The sequence below is a fragment of the Plecotus auritus genome, assembly GCF_963455305.1.
Source record: "Plecotus auritus genome assembly, chromosome: 9".
NCBI classification, from domain to species: domain Eukaryota; kingdom Metazoa; phylum Chordata; class Mammalia; order Chiroptera; family Vespertilionidae; genus Plecotus; species Plecotus auritus.
In genome coordinates this window covers 36,400,824-36,424,833 of record NC_137783.1, presented here as the reverse complement: position 1 = coordinate 36,424,833, position 24,010 = coordinate 36,400,824, and the positions used below count along the sequence as shown (strand labels likewise).

The 24,010-nt window shown below is 39.8% G+C and overlaps 1 protein-coding gene across 19 annotated transcripts in view; it reads left to right on the top strand.

Moving 5' to 3' along the window:
* The window catches only part of ANK3 (ankyrin 3), a 488,871-nt gene that overhangs the window by 371,468 nt on the left and 93,393 nt on the right, over positions 1-24,010 (top strand). For 9 of the 19 annotated variants that reach the window (XM_080640924.1, XM_080640923.1, XM_080640932.1 and 6 more), the window contains 2 exons: positions 5,051-5,123; positions 5,285-5,347. In XM_080640924.1, the coding sequence (XP_080497050.1) occupies positions 5,051-5,123; positions 5,285-5,347 (136 nt within the window). Of the gene's footprint in view, positions 1-5,050; positions 5,124-5,284; positions 5,348-22,890; positions 23,567-24,010 lie in introns of those variants that run through there. The other 10 variants (XM_080640919.1, XM_080640916.1, XM_080640929.1 and 7 more) reach the window with 4 other exon arrangements.

Genomic DNA, 24,010 nt, shown 5'->3' with positions numbered 1-24,010 from the left:
TGAGTTGGTTCTTTGACATTTTTTAACTCACAAATGATAATAGATACATTGTTATTATTATAAAAATTAGATTGTTATAACATGAAACATTATAGATAGAATCAAATTGATTTTTACCACCACTTTCACTTGTCTTCCGTTCACCTATTGGATTTTCATAGGGAAAACAGTAGCTGCTTTATTAAAACTTTAAGTGAATCTTTACTAGGAGGCCTTATGGCATCAGATATTTCTTTACTAACTGCAGCAGGATTTGGTAACTTTGGAATCAAGAGCAGATATTGCTCCAGATCAGAGGCTTATTTGAGTAATTCCTGACCACAAGACTCAACACAAGGCCTGGCAGTGACTCTGTACGTGGTAAATTTAAGACTCTGGAACACTTGGACTTACCATCTCTGCCTCCTTTTCTCATCTGGCACCTTCCGTCCTGAAAGCAGGCACAGTTCGCATCTGCAGACAGTTTGTGTACACAGTGCTTCATAGAAAACAGAAGTTGTTCTGGCCTGGGTGGCTCTGTTGGTTGGCTGTCATCCTGTGCAACAAAAGGTTGCCAGTTCAATTCCCAGTCAGGGCCCATGCCCAGGTTGCTGGCTTGATCCCCAGTAGGGGGTGTGCAGGAGGCAACCAATAGATGTTTCTCTCTCACATGGATTTTTCCCGAGGTTTCTTGCTCGCTCTCTCTCTTCCTCTCTCTCTCAAATCAATTTTTTAAAAAACATACACACACATTGGTTGAGGGGCTCTTTAGCAATCTGTAACTTCAGATATTTGACTATCTACATACTTTAGAAACTAAATAATAAGCCTGCTGGTTACAAGAGAGAAGTTGGATAATGGGCGCAAGAGAAAACAATAGCTTTAATGGAGTAGCATGATGGTTATCAACCAAGGGCACATTTCATTTTTTTAATTGAATTTATTGGTGTGGTATTGTTAATATAATTATATAAGTTTCAGGTGTACAATTCTACAATACATCATCTGTATATTGTATTGTGTGTTTACCACTTCAAATCAGGTCTCCTCCCATATCCATTTATCCCCCCCCCCCCCGCGACCTTTATCTTCTTCCAGACACATTTCTAACTTCAAGATACAGTTTGTGTAGGAGCTGATTCCCACATGTTGTTTTCACATACCTCTTGAGTGTTTCATTATCTTAATGTCTATTATTAAATTCTCAAGAAAAGAGTTTAAACAAATAATGTTAATATCCTTAATTTTATAGACATCTCATGTAGCTCTTTCTAGGGTAGGGAACGAGAGGGAGGAGGACAAGGTAGTAAACAATGGTCAGCTGTCACCATGCTAGATGTGAAGTCACTGCAGCAAAATCAGGGTGTCAAAAAATGTATAGACGCTGCAACAGCTAATAGCTCAATTTTGAAAATGAAATGTATTTTAATGAACACTGACTTTATACTTATTCAAAGTGTGTATATACATTTTTTGGAACACCCTATATATAAGACTTCTACTTCAATGTTAGAGAATTGAAACTCATAGAACAGTTCAAAATCCAATCTTACTTGATTGAATGTAAATGACTTTGTCACCCATTCAGAAAGTTCCAAGTGTTTCCTTGATACCAGAAAAGCTATAGGAGAAAATAAAGTTACAGGCAGAGAAAGTCAGGTTACAGCCTCAGGAAATCTTCTGCAAGATGGATTTCAACGCTCGGATTCCTAGTGAAGGACACACCGCATTGGGGGCCAAAGCCATTTCACACTCATCTTCATCAGCCTAGTTGGTTTCTGCCTCAGAGAGAAGACAGGACTCATGCCAACAGGAAAGATTCAGTTGGCCTAATGGGAGAAATGAGGCTTTTACTAAATGGAGTTCTCACACTGATTAGAAGATAGTCCATCCAAGTTCCTAAGACTCAGCCCAGCACTGGTATGTGAGACTGTATTTCGAGCTGAGACACCACCCTGTCAGCCCTGCTGCGGCAGTTCCATGCGATCCAGTTTACAGGAGGATTGATGCCATTCAGGGTGGAGTCTGATCTTAAACTCACTAAACACAGCGCTGTCTCCACCAGAGGTAGACCTTTGCACAGCCAGTCACTGGGGCCCCATTGTTTCCAGAAGCAGCCTTTAGTTTTTAAAAATGCCTTTTTAAAAGAAAGCTGTCTTCCATAGGAGCACTGTGTAAGGTGTGGCAATTCTGAGAAAGATGCAACAAAGGAAACTGACTATATAGAAGCTGGTATGCAGAGATATGAATGAAGGTGTTTAAATTGTGTTGTTGAAAATACTCAATTCCCTGAGTAGTAATGAGCAGAGTACAGCTATCAGATCTGTTTCCCCTTTTTCTTTTTTTAATTAGTGAATGCTTATGTTCAATCTTTTCTTTTTAAATATATTTTTATTGATTTCAGAGAGGAAGGGAGAGGGAGTGAGAGATGGAAACATCAATGATAAGTGAGAATCATTGATCAGCTGCCTCCTGCACACCCCATACTGGGGATCAACAGGGGCATGTACCCTGACCTGGAATCGAATTGTGATCTCCTGGTTCATAGGTAGACGTTCAACCACGGAGCCACGCTAGCAAGCCAGATCTGTTTCAAATTCCATTCTCTAATAAAGGGAACCAGGGCTCCTTGGAGAAATGGCTGAATCCAACTAGAACTAGGGTAGGAAATACATAAATGAGCTGGGAACATCAGGTAGTGCCAAAAATAATAATAATAAGGAAATATCCCCCCTCCACTCTAAATAAACAAGTAAATAAGGTACACACACAAAAATGATGGGGACATTTCAAAGGGACACCGGAATCAGTGTAAAGAGTCCCCAGTGCTGAAAGCTGCAATAATTTGAGCAAAAATGTAAAAAAAAAACAGTATTGGGGTATAGTGCAAAGTATAAAATAAATAGCCCTGAGTCCATTCTGGTAAGTAAATGACTTGATAAGTAGGGAAGAAAAGACACATTTATTAGGCAAATTAATTCTAAATAACTTTTGAGCCTACACGTGCTGAAGGGATGGAACATAATTCCCCGCTGCTGAAGTCTGGGTTGAGCATATGACTTCTCCCGAAGAAAACAGGATGGAAGGGGCAGAGGGAATAGAGTGACTTTACATGGAGATGCCAGGCAAGCACTGCGTCAGCCAGGTGATGAAGGCTAACGTCAACACCAAGTCATATTGATGGTATGTGATAAAAATGGAACTTTACCTCTGTGGTCTTCCTCTCAAAACCATATTACCTCAGTCTAATCATGAGGAAAACATGAGACAAATTCCAGTAAAGAGACATTCCACAGAACACCTGATCAGTTGGCCTCAAAACTGTCAAAATCATTAATAACAAGGAAAGTCTGAGAAACTCACAAGCCAAGAGGAGAAATGACAACCAAAGATAATGTGGTATCCTAAAACAGAATTAGGTAGAAATATTAAAAAATCTGAATATAGACTTTAATTAATAATAGTGTATTCATATTGGTTTATTAATTGTAATGTACCATTAATTGTAATAATGTAAGATGTTAATTATAGGGGAAACTTGGTGAACTCTCTATACTATCTTTACAATATTTCTGTAAATCTAAAATTATTTCAGAATAAAACCTTATTTATAAAAATGTTCAAGTTCAGTGTGACATGCTGGAAGAGGCATCAGATAGTGCAGCGTTTCAACATGATAACTGAGGACAGGGTGTGCAGTCGCATTCACCAAGAATTGGTAAGAACTACGATAAGAAGCTGGGGATTTTACCCTTTCTGGGTTCCAACGGTGTAGCTTTTTTTTTCAGTTGCCTTACTTAAATGTGTATCTTCCTTTGTTCCATGGTCTTTCATGTGCTCAGAGTTAAAAGAGGATTCTTTGAAACTAAAACATGAAGTCATTGAGATTTTCTCACAAATAATGCTGTCAGTGTATTTGGATGGATACAGTCTCTATAGGTCAAAAGTTTTCAGAGCAAGTAAGAGATTCAGCAGGGCCTTTGCTTGCACTATACCGTTCTCTAATATTTTTGTAGAGGTTAAAATGATCTTGCAGCCCTGGCTGGTTTGGCTCAGTGGATAGAGTGTCGGCCTGCGGACTGAGGGGTTCTGGGTTCGATTCCGGTCAGGGGCACATGCCTAGGTTGTGGGCTCCGTCCCCAGTGGGGGGCGTGCGGGAGGCAGCCAGTCGGTGATTCTCTCTCATCATTGATGTTTCTATATCTCTCTCTCCCTCTCCCTTCCTCTCTGAAATAAATAAAAATATATTTTTTAAAAATAATAAAAAATAAAATGATCTTGCACATGCATTACCTCTAAAATATTTTTTCATATGCTACTACAGTGGTCAACAAACTGCAGCTCGCAAGCCACATGAGGCTCTTTGGCCCCTTGAGTGTGGCTCTTCCACAAAATACCACGGCCTGGGCGAGTCTATTTTGAAGAAGTGGCGTTAGAAGAAGTTTAAGTTTAAAAAATTTGGCTCTCAAAAGAAATTTCAATCGTTGTACTGTTGATATTTGGCTCTGTTGACTAATGAGTTTGCCGACCACTGTACTAGTATATATATATACATATATATATATATGATCATTAAATTATGTAATTTATGCAATCCTAATATTGAGTTATTCTAGAAATTAAGATGACATCATAGGCAGGGGAGACAAAATAAATGGCTGGCTTGATAAGTAGTGAAGACACATATTTCTTGCCATTCATTTGGCTTATCTTCAGTCAAGACATTTAGTAGGATGAGGTGGCAGATTCATCAGACCAGGAAAAAGTATCGGCGATCTCTCTCTTCTCTCTTCCTGTGAAAAGCCTTAGTAGAGATTTCAACCTTTTAAGCTGGTGTGCTTTGTCCCTAAAATTGTCTCACCTTGTGTGTGTTCTCAGCTGTGTATATGGTGAGGACCTTAGAGTTACTGAAGGACATTGCAATGTCGTTTTATACGTGGGGGCTTTAGGATAAGCAACATATAAGCCAACTAATAATAAGCCAGCTAATTTAGAAAGAAAGAAATAGTCTCCTTAAAACATGCACTCTCCTCACTCTAAAGTCACTGCTTCTTTTTGTTGTTGTTACCAGACTGTCACAGAGAAGCACAAAATGAATGTTCCAGAAACAATGAATGAAGTTCTGGATATGTCTGATGACGAAGGTATGAAAACCTCCTCTGAGTTCATAGTAATTAAGTGACTGTGTATTTGTTTCCTGAAGAAAGTTCATTGCAAAAATGTTTTCAGAAACATTAGAATATGTTGTTGTAGTATCAACAAGTTACGTTTTCCACCCACTTATACTGTTCACTTAATCATGCAGTTCGTAAAGCCAGCGCCCCTGAAATGCTCAGTGATGGCGAATATATCTCAGATGTTGAAGAAGGTATTTGCAATTTTTTATTGTGATGACACTTAACTACCATCTTTATCTTCCATTTCTTATCTTTGAAATATAACACTTCCTTGAGTTACTAACTTTTCATTTTATCTTGAGATGATTAAAATTAATATACGCTGTGTCATTTAAACAGCATATATTTGGTGTTACTGATTGTCTTCTTTTAGTCTCTCTGAATCAGTTCTTGAACCCGTTTTCCAGCTTAAAAATACAAGTCTCACTAATTATCTGAATTAGTTTCTTTCTATTTGTTTCTATTAAGCAGGAAATTGATGTTTTTATTGCTTACATCTGAAAATCTCAAAAGGGAAAACTGATTCATCCTTAAAGCTAAAATATTTTTTAAATAGCAAGAGAAAGTCTCCTTATAGGGTAAGGAATCAGTTTCCCATTCTAAGATTTTCCCTAAGCTTTTTAGCAAAAGCACCTTTTGATCTTGGACTAATAATGAAAACTCAACCTGAACAAAATTACTTTCAAAATATAAATTTTCAATATTGATTTCATGAAAGAAATAAAAATATAAATGATTGTAGTTATACTTAATGTGCTTAAAAGAAACGATTTGTCTTCTGTCTTATTTAAAAATCAATACATTTGACCAGGCCATAATGTATAGATTATATTACTTAATGACATCTTTAAAAGGCTCGGGGAAACTAGCATTTTTACCATGAATATTATAAAGATGGCAAGTCATGGAGTTTTGCTGTAATAATTAAACATTTACTTATATAATGTATGTTATGTTTATGTTTCTTTCTTGCACCATTTGACTTTCCAAAACTACATTCTCTTTACTGCTCCCTCCGTTTGCCATCTTGCATGTAGTATTTTTCTCTTGAATCAGTCTTGTTGTTGCTAGTCTTTCTCTGCCTTTAGGTAACTTCCCCATTTTAATTATTGTTCCTCCTTTGATTTGTACAAATTTAAGTGGAAATGTAAATAGTGGAAAAGTCTACCTAATCCAAAGTCACTTGAACTGTTTGGTGTACAATGACTGCCCAGAGTTAGTCTGTGGCGGGGACTGCACACCCGGAGAACTAATTCTTGTGGTCATTAAGGACTTGGAAAGACCTGTCTCATTGTTTGTAAATGTTGTTTGGATAAATGTTAAAGGGTTTATTCATTTTTCTTTCTTTTCCTCTAAAACATCCGCTATATGTTTATGTCCCCAAATAGATAATATTTGTATCATCTTTAGTAATATGCTTTCCTATCATATTATATTTCAATGCCTTCTAATGCCACATTTTCAGAGTAATTTCTGACAGGCAGGAGATACAAGAAAAATGATATTCTTACATAGATCTGTACACAGGCAGCCCATGATATCAAAAGTAAGTTTTTCTAATGAAATTATTATGAAATATAAATGATAATCACAAACCTAAAAATTTGCTAGTTTTTAACATACTATCCCCAAATAGCCTCACTGATGAGAAGCCACGTTTGAATGGACTATATAATTGCCTATCCATGTGGATAACTAACCAAATAATTTCAAAAAAGGAGAAATTTTGCATCTCTTCATTTGAAGATACTTGATCTAGCTGTCTAACTAGAAATGACAATCATTTCCTTTAGATGTATCTCAGTTTGGGAATTTGAAATAAATAAGAAAATTTTAATTCTCATTTTATCTGTCTTTCCTTAAACACATTGGGGTAAGTCCGCGGGGGCTGTGAGAGTCAAATGGCTTTTGATTTCATAATGTCGCAGAATTTAATGTCAAAAGGTTTTCCTTAAAGGTCACAACCTGAACAACAACCATGTAGTGCTGGAATTACCTCCATAGAACCCTCTGCTCAGGAGTTTCTTTTCCTAACACCCCAAATGATAGGAATTCCCCGGTTCCCAAACTGCCTGTTCCAGGTTTAAAAATTCTTCTTTATTGAGTATTCTGCAGCTTCTACTCATTGATCCAGGTTCTTGATATATCTGGCACTATTTAGAACAAAATCTGCCTCTTCTATGACAATCCTTTCAATATTTAAAAACAGTTCTCATATTTCTTCTTAGTCTTTTTTTCTCAAGGCATATTGTCACCACTTCCTTCCACTGTCCCTCACTATCTTACTCATTCTCCTGTGCACATTTCAATGTGCCTCAGGGAAATCCATCTTGATTGAGGTGGCCTGAACTAAACACAATATTCTACATGTGGTGTGATCCAAGCAGGCTGTAGAAGAGTTATTGCTTTGTCCCTGGATGATATTAAAAATCTATTATTAAAGATGAAGATACATTTGAGATTGTAATGTACATTTAATTTGAGTCATATGAATATTGCTGTCAGCTAAAGTCCCTAAATTTTGCTTATATGGGCTCCAGTAAGCCACATTTTCCCTATCATATAATACATCATTTTTTTGCTGTGGAAATTAGCACTTCCATAATTATCCCAAATCCCAAAACAAGTCATTTAGAAATGTTAATTCTGAAAGGCCCCTACAATCTTAATGATAATTTTTACTTCTGACTCACTTGCCTGACAGTTTGGCCAGAACTTCACCACTTTCATTGGATTAGAGGCTGCATGTTCAGTAAACTCGAGGAACTGTTGCAAATGTTTATTTCCTCGAAACCATGTTGTGAAAATGTCTCTCTACAAGCTCTAGTAAGAGATCATTATACTGGTTAACCCAGTGTGCCAACGATGTCAGCAGATTTTTAAAGCCAAAAAAATAATAGCAATATATGCTGTCAGTTTTTCTCAAGAAAGAAAAGATGAATGGATGTGTAATATGGGAAAATATAATTGTCATTTTAAATTATAAAAACTGAGTAAATATTAACAGAAGAGTGGTCTCTCTTCTTTCTTGCTTGCTTTCTCCTCTTTCTTAGGTCCATTTTGAGAAATTAGTAGAGGGGAAAGAATGTTGGGATTGCTTTCTCAAAAAAAAAAAAAAAGGAAAACAAGTCTAGACAATGTTATCAGTCAATGACTCCAGGAACAATGGAGTCAAGTTACAGAGTAGAACAAAGGATGAAGCAGAGCCGGGAGGAAAAGGCTATAAAGCAAACTTATCTAAGGCAGGTTGTTAAGCCCAAATATTACACAGGTAGGGATAACAGAGCTCCTCTGTTTACAAGGGCTAGACTGGGTCACGAGTATCTTAATGCCCTCCTGTCTTCTTTCCCAGAAAATATGTTACATACATTAAAATGAATATACATACAACATTAATATCTTGATTCTAGTGCCAGCTAGATTCTTATGTTTTACAATTCAGTTTGCAATTCAAAAGAAAGGAAAGAAGAGAGAGAGAGAAGAGGGTGGGCAGAAGGAAGGGGGAAAATAAGAGAGAAAAATAAAGAAAGACAAAGGGAAGAGAGGGAGAAAGGAAATTGAAATTAAGGTTTACATTGTCTTCTAGCCGTGGTCCCTTCCCAAGAGATTTCACAGTTAGCTTTAGTTGAACACTGCTTTTAAATGATAGATTCCTATAAAATGTGTTTTTGTAAAACTTTTTAAAATCTATAAAATGTTATTTCAGTTTTCATAATTCTACTGGATTGAGTAGCAAATATAAAGAACTATAGAGGGGACATAAGAGAAATGGAAGTAAGCCATGAAAAGTAAAACCCAAAGAGGCGGCTCTGTGAAATGTGACTCTACTGAACAGATTTATGAGACCACTGGGTGAGCAAACTCTTGCTGGGAGGAATTACTTAATTCTCAGGTACTTACCAATTTGATAGAGCTGCACAACCTCTTCAGGACAAGTGCAGATACTAAATATTAAAGTAAAAAATAAGACTCTAAATACACATGTGGTAGAAGTAATTATCAAGGAGGTATGGGTTTGAGATACGATAAAGTAATAAAATTTCATCCTATATTAGAGTGGCATGAGGGATGAGTAGAGTCATGCTCAGCTCACCTTGGTGCCAAGTTCAGTGCCCAGTAGAAGCCACAGCAAATTAAAATCCACAGATTTCAAAGAACTGAAAGGGCTGGGTCAGTATCATGTAGCCCATCCTCTCCATTATGCTGATGAGGAAGCAACGCCCAAATACATGTTGAGTGGCTTGTCCAACTAGGTGATACCCTTTTCTGGCAAGGAGACAGATCTGACTGTCTGTGGTTTTAGATGATCTCTTTCCCTGATACTCTAACATGATCTGTTTTCTTGTCTATAAGACCCAAGAATGAATTTTTAAACTTCTTTTTGTTTAATTTTTATTTATTGACTTAGAGAAAAAAAATAAAAAACAATGATTTGGTGTCCCACTTATTTTCTTGTATGTGCCCTGACCAGGTATTAAAGTCACAATCATGGCATATTGGGACAATACTCTAGCTCAGTGGTCGGCAAACTCATTAGTCAACAGAGCCAAATATCAACAGTACAATGATTGAAATTTCTTTTGAGAGCCAAATTTTTTAAAGTTAAACTTCTTCTAATGCCACTTCTTCAAAATAGACTCGCCCAGGCCATGGTATTTTGTGGAAGAGCCACACTCAAGGGGCTAAAGAGCCGCATGTGGCTCGCAAGTCGCAGTTTGCCGACCACGGCTCTAGCTGAATGATCTACCAGGCCAGTGCTATTTTTAAACTCCTTAAGAAAAAAAAATTGTGTATAAGAAAGGGAATAAATAATGCTCTTCAAAATTATCACAAGGTAATAATTATTTTTTAAAGGCCCTAATGAGACTATAATAGAAATATTATACCTTTGTTTGGCCATCTTGGCCAAAGAAACATGCTGACCAAGATGCAAGGTCAAGCAAAAGAAATTAAACATGATTTAGAATACACTTTAAGAATCAAAAGCAAGTCATTTTAGTAAATATATCCAAGTATTCTGTTTGAGGAGAATAATAGGAGAAATTACTTTGAGGAATATTGAAGCTGGATATCAAGAAGGCACCAGGAAAATATCCTTCAGGACCTCTCCTGCCTGGGACTGACCTGCTACTCTAATCTTGACCTCCCAATAGCTAAATGGGACTCTTATGTTTTTAGTTTTATAGGTCTGAAAAGAAGCCTTGGAGATTAGCTTGCCCCAGGTGGTTCAAGGGAGTGGTGTTTGTTATGCAGAAATTGTTCTTCACCTGAAATGTTATCATTGTACAAATACCTCTTAAATTATCTAGCCCTTTGCTTGATATTTCTCTGCTTATGACTGACCTTTCAGATAGACATTACATAATTGCATGCCACTCTTAGCGATAAAGTCAGAATGAAATACCAGAAGCAGAGACCAAATCTTATTCTCTGTTGTAGCCCCAGAAGCTAGTACAGTGTCTGGCACACACCAGATCTTTAATACATGGTTGATGAGTTGCATCAAAGTAGAAGGAGACTCAAGGGAAGGCTAGTGTTACAGATCACTGAGACAGGCCTAGGCTATGTATTGAGTTGATAAACAGCTTTATAATGACTTCCCCCAAGGTGTACTTGCATCTCAAAAAATAATGAATTAAAGGAATTTCCAGATGGAGAAAAAGATCTGTGGTGTGGGACCAAGGCCTTTGTTTTCTACCAGAGTTCATCCCATCTTTGGAATTGGAATTGTTTCCTGACTTTCATCCTCACTATCCACTTTCCCAGCTGTGTACTTGACATTTCCATTAGATTCTCACAGATGCCTTACCTCAGCATGCCCTAAACATACCCCTCCAAGACAGTGTGTCTTCCTACCCTTTCCATCTCAGTAAATAGGTCTATTACCCAAGTCAAAACCTGTGGTTAGGTGTAATTTCTCTGTTTTTACCACTCATACCCAGTCCATCAGCAAGTCCTATCAGTTCTACCTCCAGAATACATAGAGTTCCCTCTCCTCTGCACTCCCATTGTCACCCATCCCCACTGCCAGGTCCCCCCTTCCCTCCCCACCCCACCAGGTCTCCCATAGAATCCTGATTGCAGGAGCCTCTTCCCAGGGCTCCACTTCACTCTCACCCACAGACCGAGCTGTCTGCACAGCATCCTCGGCAATCTTTCACAAGTATACGTTGTACCATGCTATTCCATTCCCCAGCTCAAAACCCTCCAGAGCATAGAGTTATAGTTATGTTTTTGAGATTCATCCCGGGCTGTTGCTTATAGCTGTATTTTATTTTTATTTCTATGTAATGTTCCATTGTCTGCCTGTGCCATAAATAAGTGATCCATTCTACTATTAATGGAAATGTTTCCCGTTTGCAAACAAAACTTCCACGAATCTTCTTATACTGGTATATGTTTCCTGGTACACACATGTGTGCCTTTCTGTAGAGTATGAACCTAGGAGTGTAGTTGCTGGGTTGTGGAAAACGCAAAGACAAAATTCATCGAAGTCAGCTAGGAGTGTAAAAGTATATGGTGAGGTTTTGTGTTTTTGGTTTGTTTTTTTAAAAAACAAGGAGAGGAATATCATAAAGAAAGTGATTAATGATGGGGAGGAGGCTGGGACTGGATGGGGATGTGGGAGGCTTCTGACGTGCCGATGTTCTATTTCTTAACTGGATGGTGTTTATCTTACAACAGTTTGTTAAAATGTACATTTACATGTTACAGAGTTATCTGTGTAGTTGTTATATTTCATGAAAAAAGTAGTCACCCTCCCCCACAAATAATACAGATAAACCCCAAAATAGCACAAATACACACGAAAATAAAAATCTCTCGAGGCTTCACATTGCACTTAGGAAAAAACTCAGTCCCTTTCCGAGGTAGGTAAAGTCCTATGTGGCCCCTGGCTCCCTCTTCTCCGCTCTCCTCTCAGTCACACTTTTTTTTTTATTTCTTCCTAACGCTCATCTCAATGTCTTAGTCATAAATTTCAGGGGGCAGCAACATTTTCCTGTAAAGGGCCAAAGGTAAATATTTTAGAATTTTCAGGCCACATGGTTTCTTTCCCAGTTATTCAGCTTTGCCTTTGTTGCACAAAAGCTGAGAAGACAAAACCTCTGCAATGGGTGTGGCTCTGTGGCAGAACTTGATTTACAGAAATAGGAGGCAGGCTGGATTGGCCCAGGACTGTAGTTTTACAACTTGTGAGTAATGTTGTTTATTTTCTTCCAAACGAGACTGTTAGCCCCAGGGGGGCAGAGCTGTCTTTGTCTCTGTGCTAGAGGCCCTCATTCATGGCTGAGTGTGTTACTGGTCATAGAGACCCTCATTCATGGATGAGCGTGTTATTCCACATATTTCCTATCTCTGTCCCTCCACAGGATTCCAAATCAATGAACACTCTCAACATCATAAACAAGCTACTTACCCGTTTATGGAGCCCTTTCTATGGGTGAGGCCTTAAACTACATACATTTCATGCGTGATGTCTCTTAACACTCACATTGATCCCCTAAGTTAGAGCCATTGGTTTTCCCACTTTCTAGATGTGGAAAGTCAGTTCCATCCATCAAGGAAGACATTTGATTAAGATCATAGTCAGTGCAGGGCTTATACTGAAATCCCTGTCCTGAACCTCTGCTCTCACCTCAGGGGTGCCTGATAGTTTAGGGAACAGTCCCACAACTGTGGGGTTACTGTACGTTTTAAATGAGAGAACATATAAAGGGGTTAGCCCAGAGACCTCAGAAATGTTAGTTACCAATTACCTTATCTAGCTTAATTTTGTCAAAGTGGTTGAGGGCATTGCCTGTAGCATTATTACTCCTAATTTTCACTCAATCCTAATTTAAAGTGTTATTAGTCCTAAATTCATCAAGGAATCTGAGGCTCAAAGAGTTTAAGATATTTGTTCAGGTCCACATACTAAGGAATTTGGAATTTGATTTTCGTTTTTCTGCTTTGACTTTCTACTCAATGAGATGCTGTAAGGGGAGAGTAGATAAAGTGACAAGGAATTTTGAAAGAAGGGGAGATTACTGAAGACCTCAAGCAGGAAGCATTTTAAGGCATTGATAGAATTTGGACAAACAGAACTTTTGGGGGGTAGAGGGTGGAGATTGGAAAGACCTGTTCCAGATTCAGAAAACTTTTTTGGTTGAAGTGTCAGAGACAGAGAAGTGGAGGCCTCCACGGCAGAGCCCAGCACACACTGGCCTCGATGCGGACCCCAGGGCAGGGCATGGGGAGGAAGAGAAATGGTTCTAGAAAACCCAACCCCGGGCGCATTGACATTTAGGAGAGGGAGGAAGAGGAATGCTAAAGGACATGGGGGAGGGAGTGGTGAACAGAGGAGGGAGGAAACCAGAGAGTGGGTTCTCGTGGAAGCCCTGGGAGGACCTCCCCTGGGAAGGTCTAGTCAGATGAGCACAGGCAATATGCGACTCCCTGGTGACCTCAGCATCTGACGCGACCATGACATTGTGAATGTAGACTCAGCAGTAGTTCTAATGTAGGGAAGAAAGGTCAGACAGTGTATTTTTCCCCCAAAAAGCCTGTGGAATGAGTGGCAGAGGGGTTGTCTTAAGAGATGGCACAGAATTAAGCATGCTTATTGGCTAAGGGCAATAGGCTGTTTTTTCATTTGCCCAAAACACATTGTAATTTTGAGCATGCTTCTCCCCCTGGCCCCTGCCAAATTATCTTAATCCCTGCCCATCTATGTGGAGAGTCTGAACTGCTTCGTATGGAAGTGGGTCCTAATCTGATCACCTTAGTCTCCTCCCCTCCTCCTGGCATCCTTACTACAGAGAAGAAAGTGAAACATCAGCATGGAGAATGAATGGCAGAGAGCTGGGAACAGGAGCGGGTAGAGAACCTGGGGGGAAATGGGAAGGGGTGGTCTGACCATCTGGGCCAGAACCACAGTGAGGATGGGAACTGACAACAAGCCTGGCATCTTTACCTTGTATATACACATCTTTTAGGTCAGAAATATAAAATAAGCCAAAAAGCAGGTGTTTATTACCCTGCACAATGAAAGGCACTTTGGATATATGAGCAGGAAGAGGCCAAACTCTTGCCCACAAAGAATACAGGATCTGGTACTCCTTTGTGCCTGGGGACAGCGCTCATGGGTCTGTTTGTCAAATACGGTCCTCATGCACCTAAGTAATGAGCTGAGACTAAGGAGGTCTGGCTTTGGAGTCAAGGATGGATGAATCACTAAGACAGAATGACCAGAAGAAAGAACCAATTGGCAGGACACTGCCACCTTGAACTTAGCTACCTAATTTCTCTGCAAGTAAGAACCAACAGTTTAGTTTGTGGCTAGTAATTTATTCATCTAGTCTTCTTACAAGTGTCATAGATTTTAGATAATGAGAAGGGTGTGAGTAACCTTGCACCCGCTTCCTAGCTGCATTCCGGTGTTCGTCTTAGATGTTTATTTGACCAAGTCAATAAATGTACTGTCTACTCTTATTTAGATGGCTGAGGAGAATTTCTGGATTAGGATTAAGGAATATTGAAAAGAAAATGAAAAATTGTAGCTTCTATCACAACATTGTCTTTTTCTACCTCTTCACAGGAAAGACACTAGATTCTTTTTCTCTTCTGGGATGAGTTTGTTTATTAACCCAGCCGAGATCACAGGGGACATTTTTCATTGCCACGTCTGGAAAAGTTCCAACACTGAGTCATGCTTGCTTGCTTTAGAAACTATATCTAGCCTGAATTAAGGAGCAGTAAACTGCTATACAGCTTTTTAAAGAAGCACATCTAGCCACAAAGAACAGCACACTGCTCAAGAGTAAAGAAGCAAGTTGACTTTTATTCTCTTTTAAAAAAGAAAACTCAGCCTGAGCAACAAGAGTCGTTTGTTCTGTGGGACAACAGCAACTTGTTATTGTCTAAGAGATGTGCCAATTTTGCCATTCAAGCCTGCTTCCTGGTTGGCCACCTATGAAGCCAGGATCTTCTGAGCACGTAGGGGAAGGGAAAGACCGTGGAGGCTGGCCCTCCCACAGCAGCACAGGAATCCCCTAAAATGACACACATGTCTTCAGCCTTCTTAAGACCACCTGTTCCACTAATGGCTCATCTCAGCATTTTCTCGGCTTACCCCATTGTTCTCATATGTTTGAGAGAGAAAACAAGGTTATATTCCAGCATTTAGTTTATGTGTTGAAAGAACCCTACCCCCGCCCCCGACCCCTACGGCCAGGAGGTGCTGGAAAACAAATGGTTAAAGTGAGACCCCAGTATCTGCTCATTCCTGACTCAGAGTGCAGGTGGAGAGTGCAGGGGGCAGGAGAGAATGTTCACTCCATTCTTGACCTTGGGGCCATCAGCCTCTCTCTGAGTCTCCAACCATCTCAAGAAGGTACTGGAGTCATGAGCACCTTCTGGGCCTCCAGCCAAACACAAGTGCCTGTGCTACACACAGGAACCTCTGAAGCAAAGGGCACAATTCCGTCATCTGCACATCCCCAGCTTCCTGGTATCCATCTCTCAGAACATTCACAGGAGGCCTTGCTTAATACAAGCTCTTGATCTCGAGTGCAAATTGCAAGGTGAAATATGTACAATCTGGAATCTAAGTAATTTTCCCATTAACTATTGTGTGACTCCAGGAAAGAATTAGACTTTTAGGACTAAAGTTTGAGTGGATCGGGGTCCTAAACTAATTGTATTCCGCCTCTTTTCTACTCCCATATCCTTGCTTTTCTGAGAATGCCAATATCAGGGGATTGAGAGAAAAAGACATGGGAGCAAATATAGTCATTATAGTCATTTGGATTCTCCATGGTGAAAATTTATTGTCTAAACGTCAGTGGAGAAAAACATCTTTCCATTAAGGCTTTGAATTGATGGAAAATAATTTTTCTTCAAAGCTTTTTTGCATTTTTATGTTTCTTATTTGAACCTTCAAAAAATAAAATATTTTGGGTCTTATTTGGTTGATCTCTAATGAGGTTATTAATAACACACAGAGCTGCTGTGAAGATGAAAAGAAATAAAATATATGAAACATTTAGAACAGTGACCAGCATATAGTAGGTGCTCATTAAATGGCAGTCCCTCTTTTTTTGTTAAATGCATAAAACTACTTATCCTGCTTCCTGCTGCAGAATGTAGAATTAGGGAATAAAGCAGGACAGGAAGAGGGAGAACTTTGAGATTTTGGGTCTTCGGGTAAAAAAATATATATAGGGGAACAAATAATTGAATTTTAACAACTAATGAATATATATGTTGCTTATCACTTGGATAGTAATCCAATTTCAAGGGCTCTAAAAATATGGCCTACTCAGCCCATTTCCTACAACTCAGTTGCCTATCACTGCAGTAAACCTGCCTGCTTGCCATCCTGGGAGCATTCATTCTTTCCCTCTCATGCATGGTTCTCTGGCTCAGAATGGCCAACTTCCATTTTTTCTCCTTTCTCCCTATCTTTACTCACACACATCCCCAGTCAACATTACCTGATCTACTCAATCAAATGTGATGCCCTCTTCTCCTGAGCTCTTGTACTACTGTGTCATTTCTCTTGCACTCTGCCATTGTGATGTGGTGGTTAAGAGCTTGGGTTCTGCAGACTATATGGATTCTGCAATTAGTATGGGTTCTAACCTAGACTCCACCACCAACTAGACATGTGAGTTTTGAAAAATAACCAAACACCTTATGAGTCTGTTTTTTCACCAATAGGAGGGAAATAATAGTACCTGCTTCACAGGGTTGAGGGTTATATGAGACATGCATATAAAATGCTCAGTTAGCACAATGTCTGGCATATACACAGCACTAAAATTGTAGCCAGCAGTAGTAGTACAGTTTTGTATTATTGTTTGTGCCCTAGTCTTAACATTTTTACTAGAAACTAAATGCTTCAAAGGCGATCGTTGGCTTTACTCATAACATAGGTCCCAGTACAGTGCTCTACTGTCTTACTACTGAAAGTGTGGTTACGGTCACCCAGGAGTTTGTTATAAATGCAGGATCTCAGGGTCTCCCTTGACCTGCGGAATCAGCATCTGCATTTTAACAAGGTCTCCAGGTGATATAAATATATGCACTGAAATTTGGAGACACTCCACTCGATTCATTGAATTCAGTTGCTAAAGCTGATGTCTTACTTCTTCTAGTAATTCCCACCAGGAAAATAGATTTAATTCTGTAGAAGCAATACTGCCATTAGATACCTGTCATTCATTTGTAAGGGTCCTTTAGACAGTGTTTATCAAAGTGTGGTCCCTGGATCAGGAGCATCAGATTCGCTTGGGGTCGTGTGATGCTAACACACCCTACAGGTTGAGAACCACTGCTTTAGAACACTGGGAAACTGCCAGAAGTACATGAATATTGTGCATCTCCTTCTTTCTACCTTAGTTCATTTCTTCTGTTCCATCTCTTAAAGATGTAAATAAGGTCAAATATCGTAAAATACTGTTTCCTATCCATGTTTGCCAAATATTTGCCGGTACACATACACATCTTAGTACCTACCTGGCAGATCTTTACATGTCAAAATACCTTTTCAGATGAATGAAACACACAGCCTAATGATTTGCCCGCCGTCCCTGTGTTGTGTTGTGTTTTGTTTTAATTTTATTCGTTTTTTGAATAGGTGGTAGATGCACATGGTATAAAATTCCCAAGGTACAAGAGTTGTCGGTGAAAAGTAAGTCTCCCGTCTTCTCGTTGCTTCAGTAATGTAGTTGCCATCTCCAAATGCAATCACTGAACTTTCATTGCACACATTTACTGAGCATGTACTATGTGCCAGGCACTCTTCTGGGCACTGGATACAGAAATATATAGAAAAAGAAAACCCTGTCCTCATGGAGCTTACATTTGGCTACCAATCTCTCACAGTATTTATCCACTAGCATAGCATATCGCAGTAGTTAAAAGTAGAGCTCTGTGTCAAACCAGCTGATTTTGAATTTGATTTTCCCCACATTCTCAGCAATCTTACTCTTAGTGTGAACAGGGTTTTATCTTGAAATAGAGATAACGATTCTATTTTATAATATCATTATGAGAATTATATGAAATAGTACTTACAAAGCACCAACTAGTAGTGCCTAGAACATAGTAAATGCTCAATAAATAGTAGTGTTGATTTTAATGATGTGATCTCATTCTACTCTTCTATAATGTACTTAAGAAATGGCTAAAGGATTTCTTTTCCCTATAGTTTTTATTTCCTCTCTTTGCTATGTGGTGATTTAAAAAAAATTATCACTTTTCTTAGAACAAGTAAATTTAAATCTTCTAAATTCTGATTATTAACTGCTTATCTGTAAGACTCTTTGCTGATTTCTAGCAAGAAACCAACTCATAATAAATCACTGGAGTATAAAGGTTGAGTTCCTCTTTATTTTTTTCTAATCTAGCTTCTAAAAGATCTCATGTAATTTAGGGGTCTTATATTAATCACTTAAGGTGTTTTATACTCTTAATTTCAACTTTATAATGTTACAAAATTTATACCTTGGGGAGATTTCTGCATTTCACAGCAGAGGAACTAAGCAAAGATTCTGACAATATAATTTGATTTAGTTACCTTAAGGAACTTTCTTTATCATTCTAGTCTCTATCTAGATGAGAAAGCAATTTTCAACTCCTGGAAAAGTAACAAAAGTATTCCTTGGTGATGGGCTTAAGGGGGGAAAGAGTAGAAAAAAATTATATGCAAAAATAAACAAGAGAACAAAAGAACTCCTGGGACACAAAAACACTTCTAAATATTGGGCCAAGAATCGTTTCCTCTATTCAGCCTAAAAAGGAACGTTAGTGGGCATAAGTAAGAGTGCAAGGAACTTGACTTCGGTATATTCCACCGCGTACTGACACTGGACCATGGACATGAAGTCAAAAAAGGAATGAGGGCACACCCATTTGACCGACCACAGTCCTGATAATCCTTTCATGTACATATTATCTTTCTTTCTCTCCTCTGTCCTTGGTTTTATTTTGTATTCTTTCCTGGTAGACAAAGTGTAGGAAGCTTTGAAAGTTTGATTGTGGTACAGGAACCTCTTCTCTTAGCCTGGTCATGATAGAGGAGGAAGAGGAAAAGGAGATAGCTAGGCCATTGAAGTGCCTCTGAACAGCTTTCGTTATTTGGTTAATGGTGACATCAAAGTAGACTTGAGGTGTTTTGTGTTCTTTTAACATTTTCCAGCCTCTGGTGTTATATTGTCAGAAATGGATTAACAAAAAGAACACCCGGGCTTCTAATCTTGAAAGGCATGAAATCAATACTAAAAAAACGAGGCCTCTAGTGGCATTTACCAGTGTACTTCCCTGGACTTGGCAACCGTAATCATATAATGCATTACGGAGCTAACTCTAATTCACTAGGGATGCATTAGGCAACCAGTGTGTGACCTCTTTGGCTTACCTTTGGACCTTCTCATTTCTCATTGTGCTCTGTTTCCACTAATGATTACAATGTAACAACCCATCTCTAAACTCAGCTGCCTAATTTATTATTATTATCTCCCGTGGTTGTGTGAGTTGACTGGGCTCAGCTGGGTTCTGGAGATCTTTCATGTCAGATAGCAGCTGAGGCAGGAATAACATGGCAGGGTGTTCAATAGGGTGTCTTTATTCAAAGGTCTCTTACCTCAGATGGCTGGAATGGCTGGGGATTGCCTGGGCATCTCTGTCTTTCTGAGCCACCTCTTTACGGCTACCTTGAGCTTCTTCACAAGCATGGTGGTCTCAAGGCAGTAAAATGTCTTACCATTCGATTGGCTTTCCCCAAACAAGTGTTCCAGTAGACTGAGGCAGAAACCATAAGGTTTCTTTTAACTCGGACTCAGAAGTCATGCATAATCACTTCCCCTGCATTCTATTGTCCAAAAGTCAAGCCAGTGTACCAAACACTTATAGGAAACATAAACCCACTCAAGTATTTCTTAGTAACTAAAAACTGGTGTGTCTTGATAATATACAGAAGTGGGCAGAAGTAGGTCTTCAGTTGTGAGTACACAAAACAGCTTATTCTTGTGTTATGAATTACTGTATTATAACTATAAACTACTTTTGACCACCCCTGTATATATTTTAACTAAATATATCTGATGTTGTGTGAGTGTTGTCCATTAATAGAATTACCTTTGTATAAGAAGTATTGGTCAGAAGCCGCCACTAATATTTTTTTGGATTATAGAATGGATTAGAGGCAGTTAATAAATCACTCACCACAATTTATCTCATTCCTTCTGAACTTGGTATAGTAGTGTGTTGTACCAAGTAGTAGTGTGTCTTAATAATTATAGGATATTGTGTTTATTGAAAGGAAGGTAAGTTAGTTTTATTATTATTGTTCATTCTTTCATTCAATCAAGAAATATTTGTTGACTAGGCCCCGTGTTAGCCAGTAGAGAGCAGGGACAAATTCCTGCTATGGTTGGATATTTGCCCTTACCAGTATAAATAGTAGCAATTTAAAAGCTAACTCTATGAGTTCATACATTCAGATGCTTGGGCACTAGAGAAAACTGAGTCACAGAATAATAGTAACAATTAGTACCTATTAAGCCCTTACTTTGCACATTATTCCATTTAATCCCCCCAAAAGGTTATTGGGATAGAGGCAGAGTTACTATTCCAGTTTTGTAAAGGTTGAAACTGACTCAGAGTAAAGAGTGTTTCAAAGGTCACCTAATCAGTAGCAGTGGAACTTGGATTTTAATCCAGAGCACCTACCATGCAAAACTGCATTAAAATAATACCAGTGCCTTTATTTCTGAATTCTCTAACTTGTAAGAAATGTTTTCTCTCACATATATATTGATTTTAGAGAGGAATGGATAAGGAGAGAGAGATAGAAACATCAATGATGAGAGAGAGTCATTGATTGGCTGCCTCCTGCATGTCTCCTACTGCGGATCAAGCCCACAACTTGGTCATGTGCCCTTGACCAGTATGGAACCTGGGACCCTTCAGTCCACAGGCTGACGCTCTATCCACTGAGACAAACCGGCTAGGGCAGTGGTTGGCAAACTGTGGCTCACGAGCCACATGCGGCTCGCGAGCCGCGGTTTGCCGCTCTGTTGACTAATGAGTTTGCTGACCACTAGGCTAGGGCTTCACTTTTCTAAAGTGGTAGGTGCATAATTTTTAATGTCATAATGCTATTTTAATTCATCTTTGATCAAATGTATGGACAGCTCCCACGCCTACTCCAAACCCACGCTTCTTTTTGGTTTTACAGTGACCATTTCTTCAGTCTAAGAAGGATGGGTAAAGAGGAATGAAAACTTAATTTTACTGACATTTTACTGTCTACCAGCCAGTTATCAAGCTTGACATGCAAAAAAAAAGTGCAAAGAGACTGTAGAATGTAGATGGGAAAGAAAACACAACCACCAACCTCGTTAATAAAAGTAATCATGAATTCAAATATTCATGGAGCATTTACAATATGCCAGGCCCAGGAAAAATTTGGTTCCTAATCTAGGGGATCTCACCATCCAGCGGGAGACACAAAGCAGATGTTTCTCCTGGCAACACACTCTGATAAGGGAAGCCCACCGGCGGGACATCTCACTTAAGACGATAAGTGAGGGTGGGAGGAGTTCTAGAAAGAGCCAAACATGGAGAAATTACTCAGGTGCAGAAGAGGGGTAAAGGTTCCATGAAGAGAATGCACCCTATGCAGTGGTTCAAAGTCTAGAAGACTTTCAGGAATTCCAGGGACTGCAATCATTCTGCATAGCAGAGGGCAGGCTGGGTGTGTGTGGAGGAGTGGCCAGAGAGAGGCTGGCCAACAGGTCCAGAGGAAGGACCCTTTTTTCATGGCAGTCCGTTTTAGACATTTTCTCCATTTTAACTGTGACTTTCCCCAGGATTGGAAAGTATTCTTGCACTGGGGAATATGTTTCCATGTGTGCCAGGCATTTTAATGGGCTTCCCTTGTATTTCTGCATATTTACAATGTTGATTACAGCCAGGCTGGCCAAATGGAAACACCAGGTCTCGGAGTCCCATCATCTTCATATTCCGTGAGTCATTTATTGATGCAGTTACTTATGCCTTTATCCAGGAAAACCAAATCCGCCCCCCACTCCGTCGGTTCTCCAGATTCAGATGTCAGTATGTTTAGGTAACAATCCGAAAGATAGATGCACTAGCATGAAACAGTGCTGCAGACCACTTACTTCAGCAAGACGGTTCCAAACCCTTGACTTCCTTTCTAGCCTGTCTCCAGTGGTTCTGAAAAAGAGGAAAGAAATTGCCTCTGCGTGTGCCCAGGTGGAGGGTGCAGAGTGCCGCTCGGCGTTTCCAGCACTGCCAACACAAACAGGGTGGAGCAGCTGGGAAGGGGCCAGGAGTCCGGAGAGAGGGAGCACCTACCCGCCGCCCCACAGGCCTCTCCAGCCCACTCCACCCCCGCCTCTCTCTCTCCAGGGACCTCCCAAAAGGGAGAGCCAGTGAGTCCCTTGGAGTGTGTTAAATAGTTGAAAGAACCTGTGACCCAAATAAAACAGAACATCCACTCGCTTAGCTGGTCTCACTTCTCTTCCTGCGACTCCTGCTGAAAAGCAGCGGTGACGGGTGAGGAGTGCGATCTCAAGAGCTTCTTGGAGAGTTATGGGAATCACTGCTGCTTCCCTGGGCCCCACAGTTTCACAACCTCTTCTCAAGGGCAGGCCCTCCCTCTCTTTTTTCCCCTCCTTCCACCTGACAGGGACCATAAATAACCGCGGCTCCCGGTGTCCCAGCTGAGAACAAAGTTGAAAGTTTGCCGGGAGCTCCCGCCACTCCCCGCTGGGCCGCTTCTTTGTTTTCTTCTGTTTTTCCTCTACCTGGGTTGGCCGGCTCCTCATTCACGTGGGAGAAGAGTCACCTCCTAATTACATGCAGCACCTCGCTCCCGGCTCTCCCTCGGTTTAAGTCTGTCCTGGTTACCCGGTTAGGCACGGAGCACTGGTATCAAATTACCGAAAGTCTACACTGGAGCTGCCCTCATATTTACATACAAATAACTCAGGGCTTGCATTTATGTCACCATTCGGTCCTGCTAGAGGCTTGCCAGAGGAGTTTTTAATCCAATCAGAAGGCGCTTTAAAAGGATGTCTGCGGAGTAATCAAAAGGATCTTAATCTCAAGAGTAGCCAGGTTTTGTTCTTCTTCATTTCCTTTTTTTTTTTTGGTCTGAAATATTGAAAATCTTTGAGCTCTGATGAGTAGGAGAAGATGTGTAACTCCTCAATTGCCTACGAGGAGACGGAGATGCTGAGAGGAACTCAGCGGCGGTGGTGAAGACGGTGGATACACCCCAGGGACTGGCTTGTTTGGGCTGATTTGGAGGTAGATTCTAAATCACTGGTTAAGGAATTCCTGGAAACCTCAGGAAACATCTGATCCGCCCCTCCTGGTGAAAATGGCTTTGCGACAGAGTAAGCTCTTTCTTTAAGCTGTACTTGGTGTGCACTGCTTTTGTCTCATTTGTGGTGATTGTGAAAATTAGCCCAGCTGTAAATAGTTACTTAAAATAATCTCTTGGTCCTGGGTCGCAGAAGAAAGTTGATCTGCTTAGTTTTTTACATTTGAAAAACAAACAAACTAGTTGACAGTGTATTTTTAGACTTGATTAGTAGTTTAAAAAGATGAGCCCTTGTGGTTTCCTGAGTTTAAATGAATGGAAAGTATAAATGGTACTGAGAAAGGAATTGGAAAATGTCGCTGGAGCGGATGAATCACTTACCTTTGAGAAAACATAACACACGCTTTTGAAATCTCACGGGGCCAGCCAAGTTTGTGTCCAGAAAGAGAATGAGAGTCATAAAAAGGAGACAGAGCTTGCCTGTGTGCGGAAGGAACTTTGCCACGGCCTGTGCTAC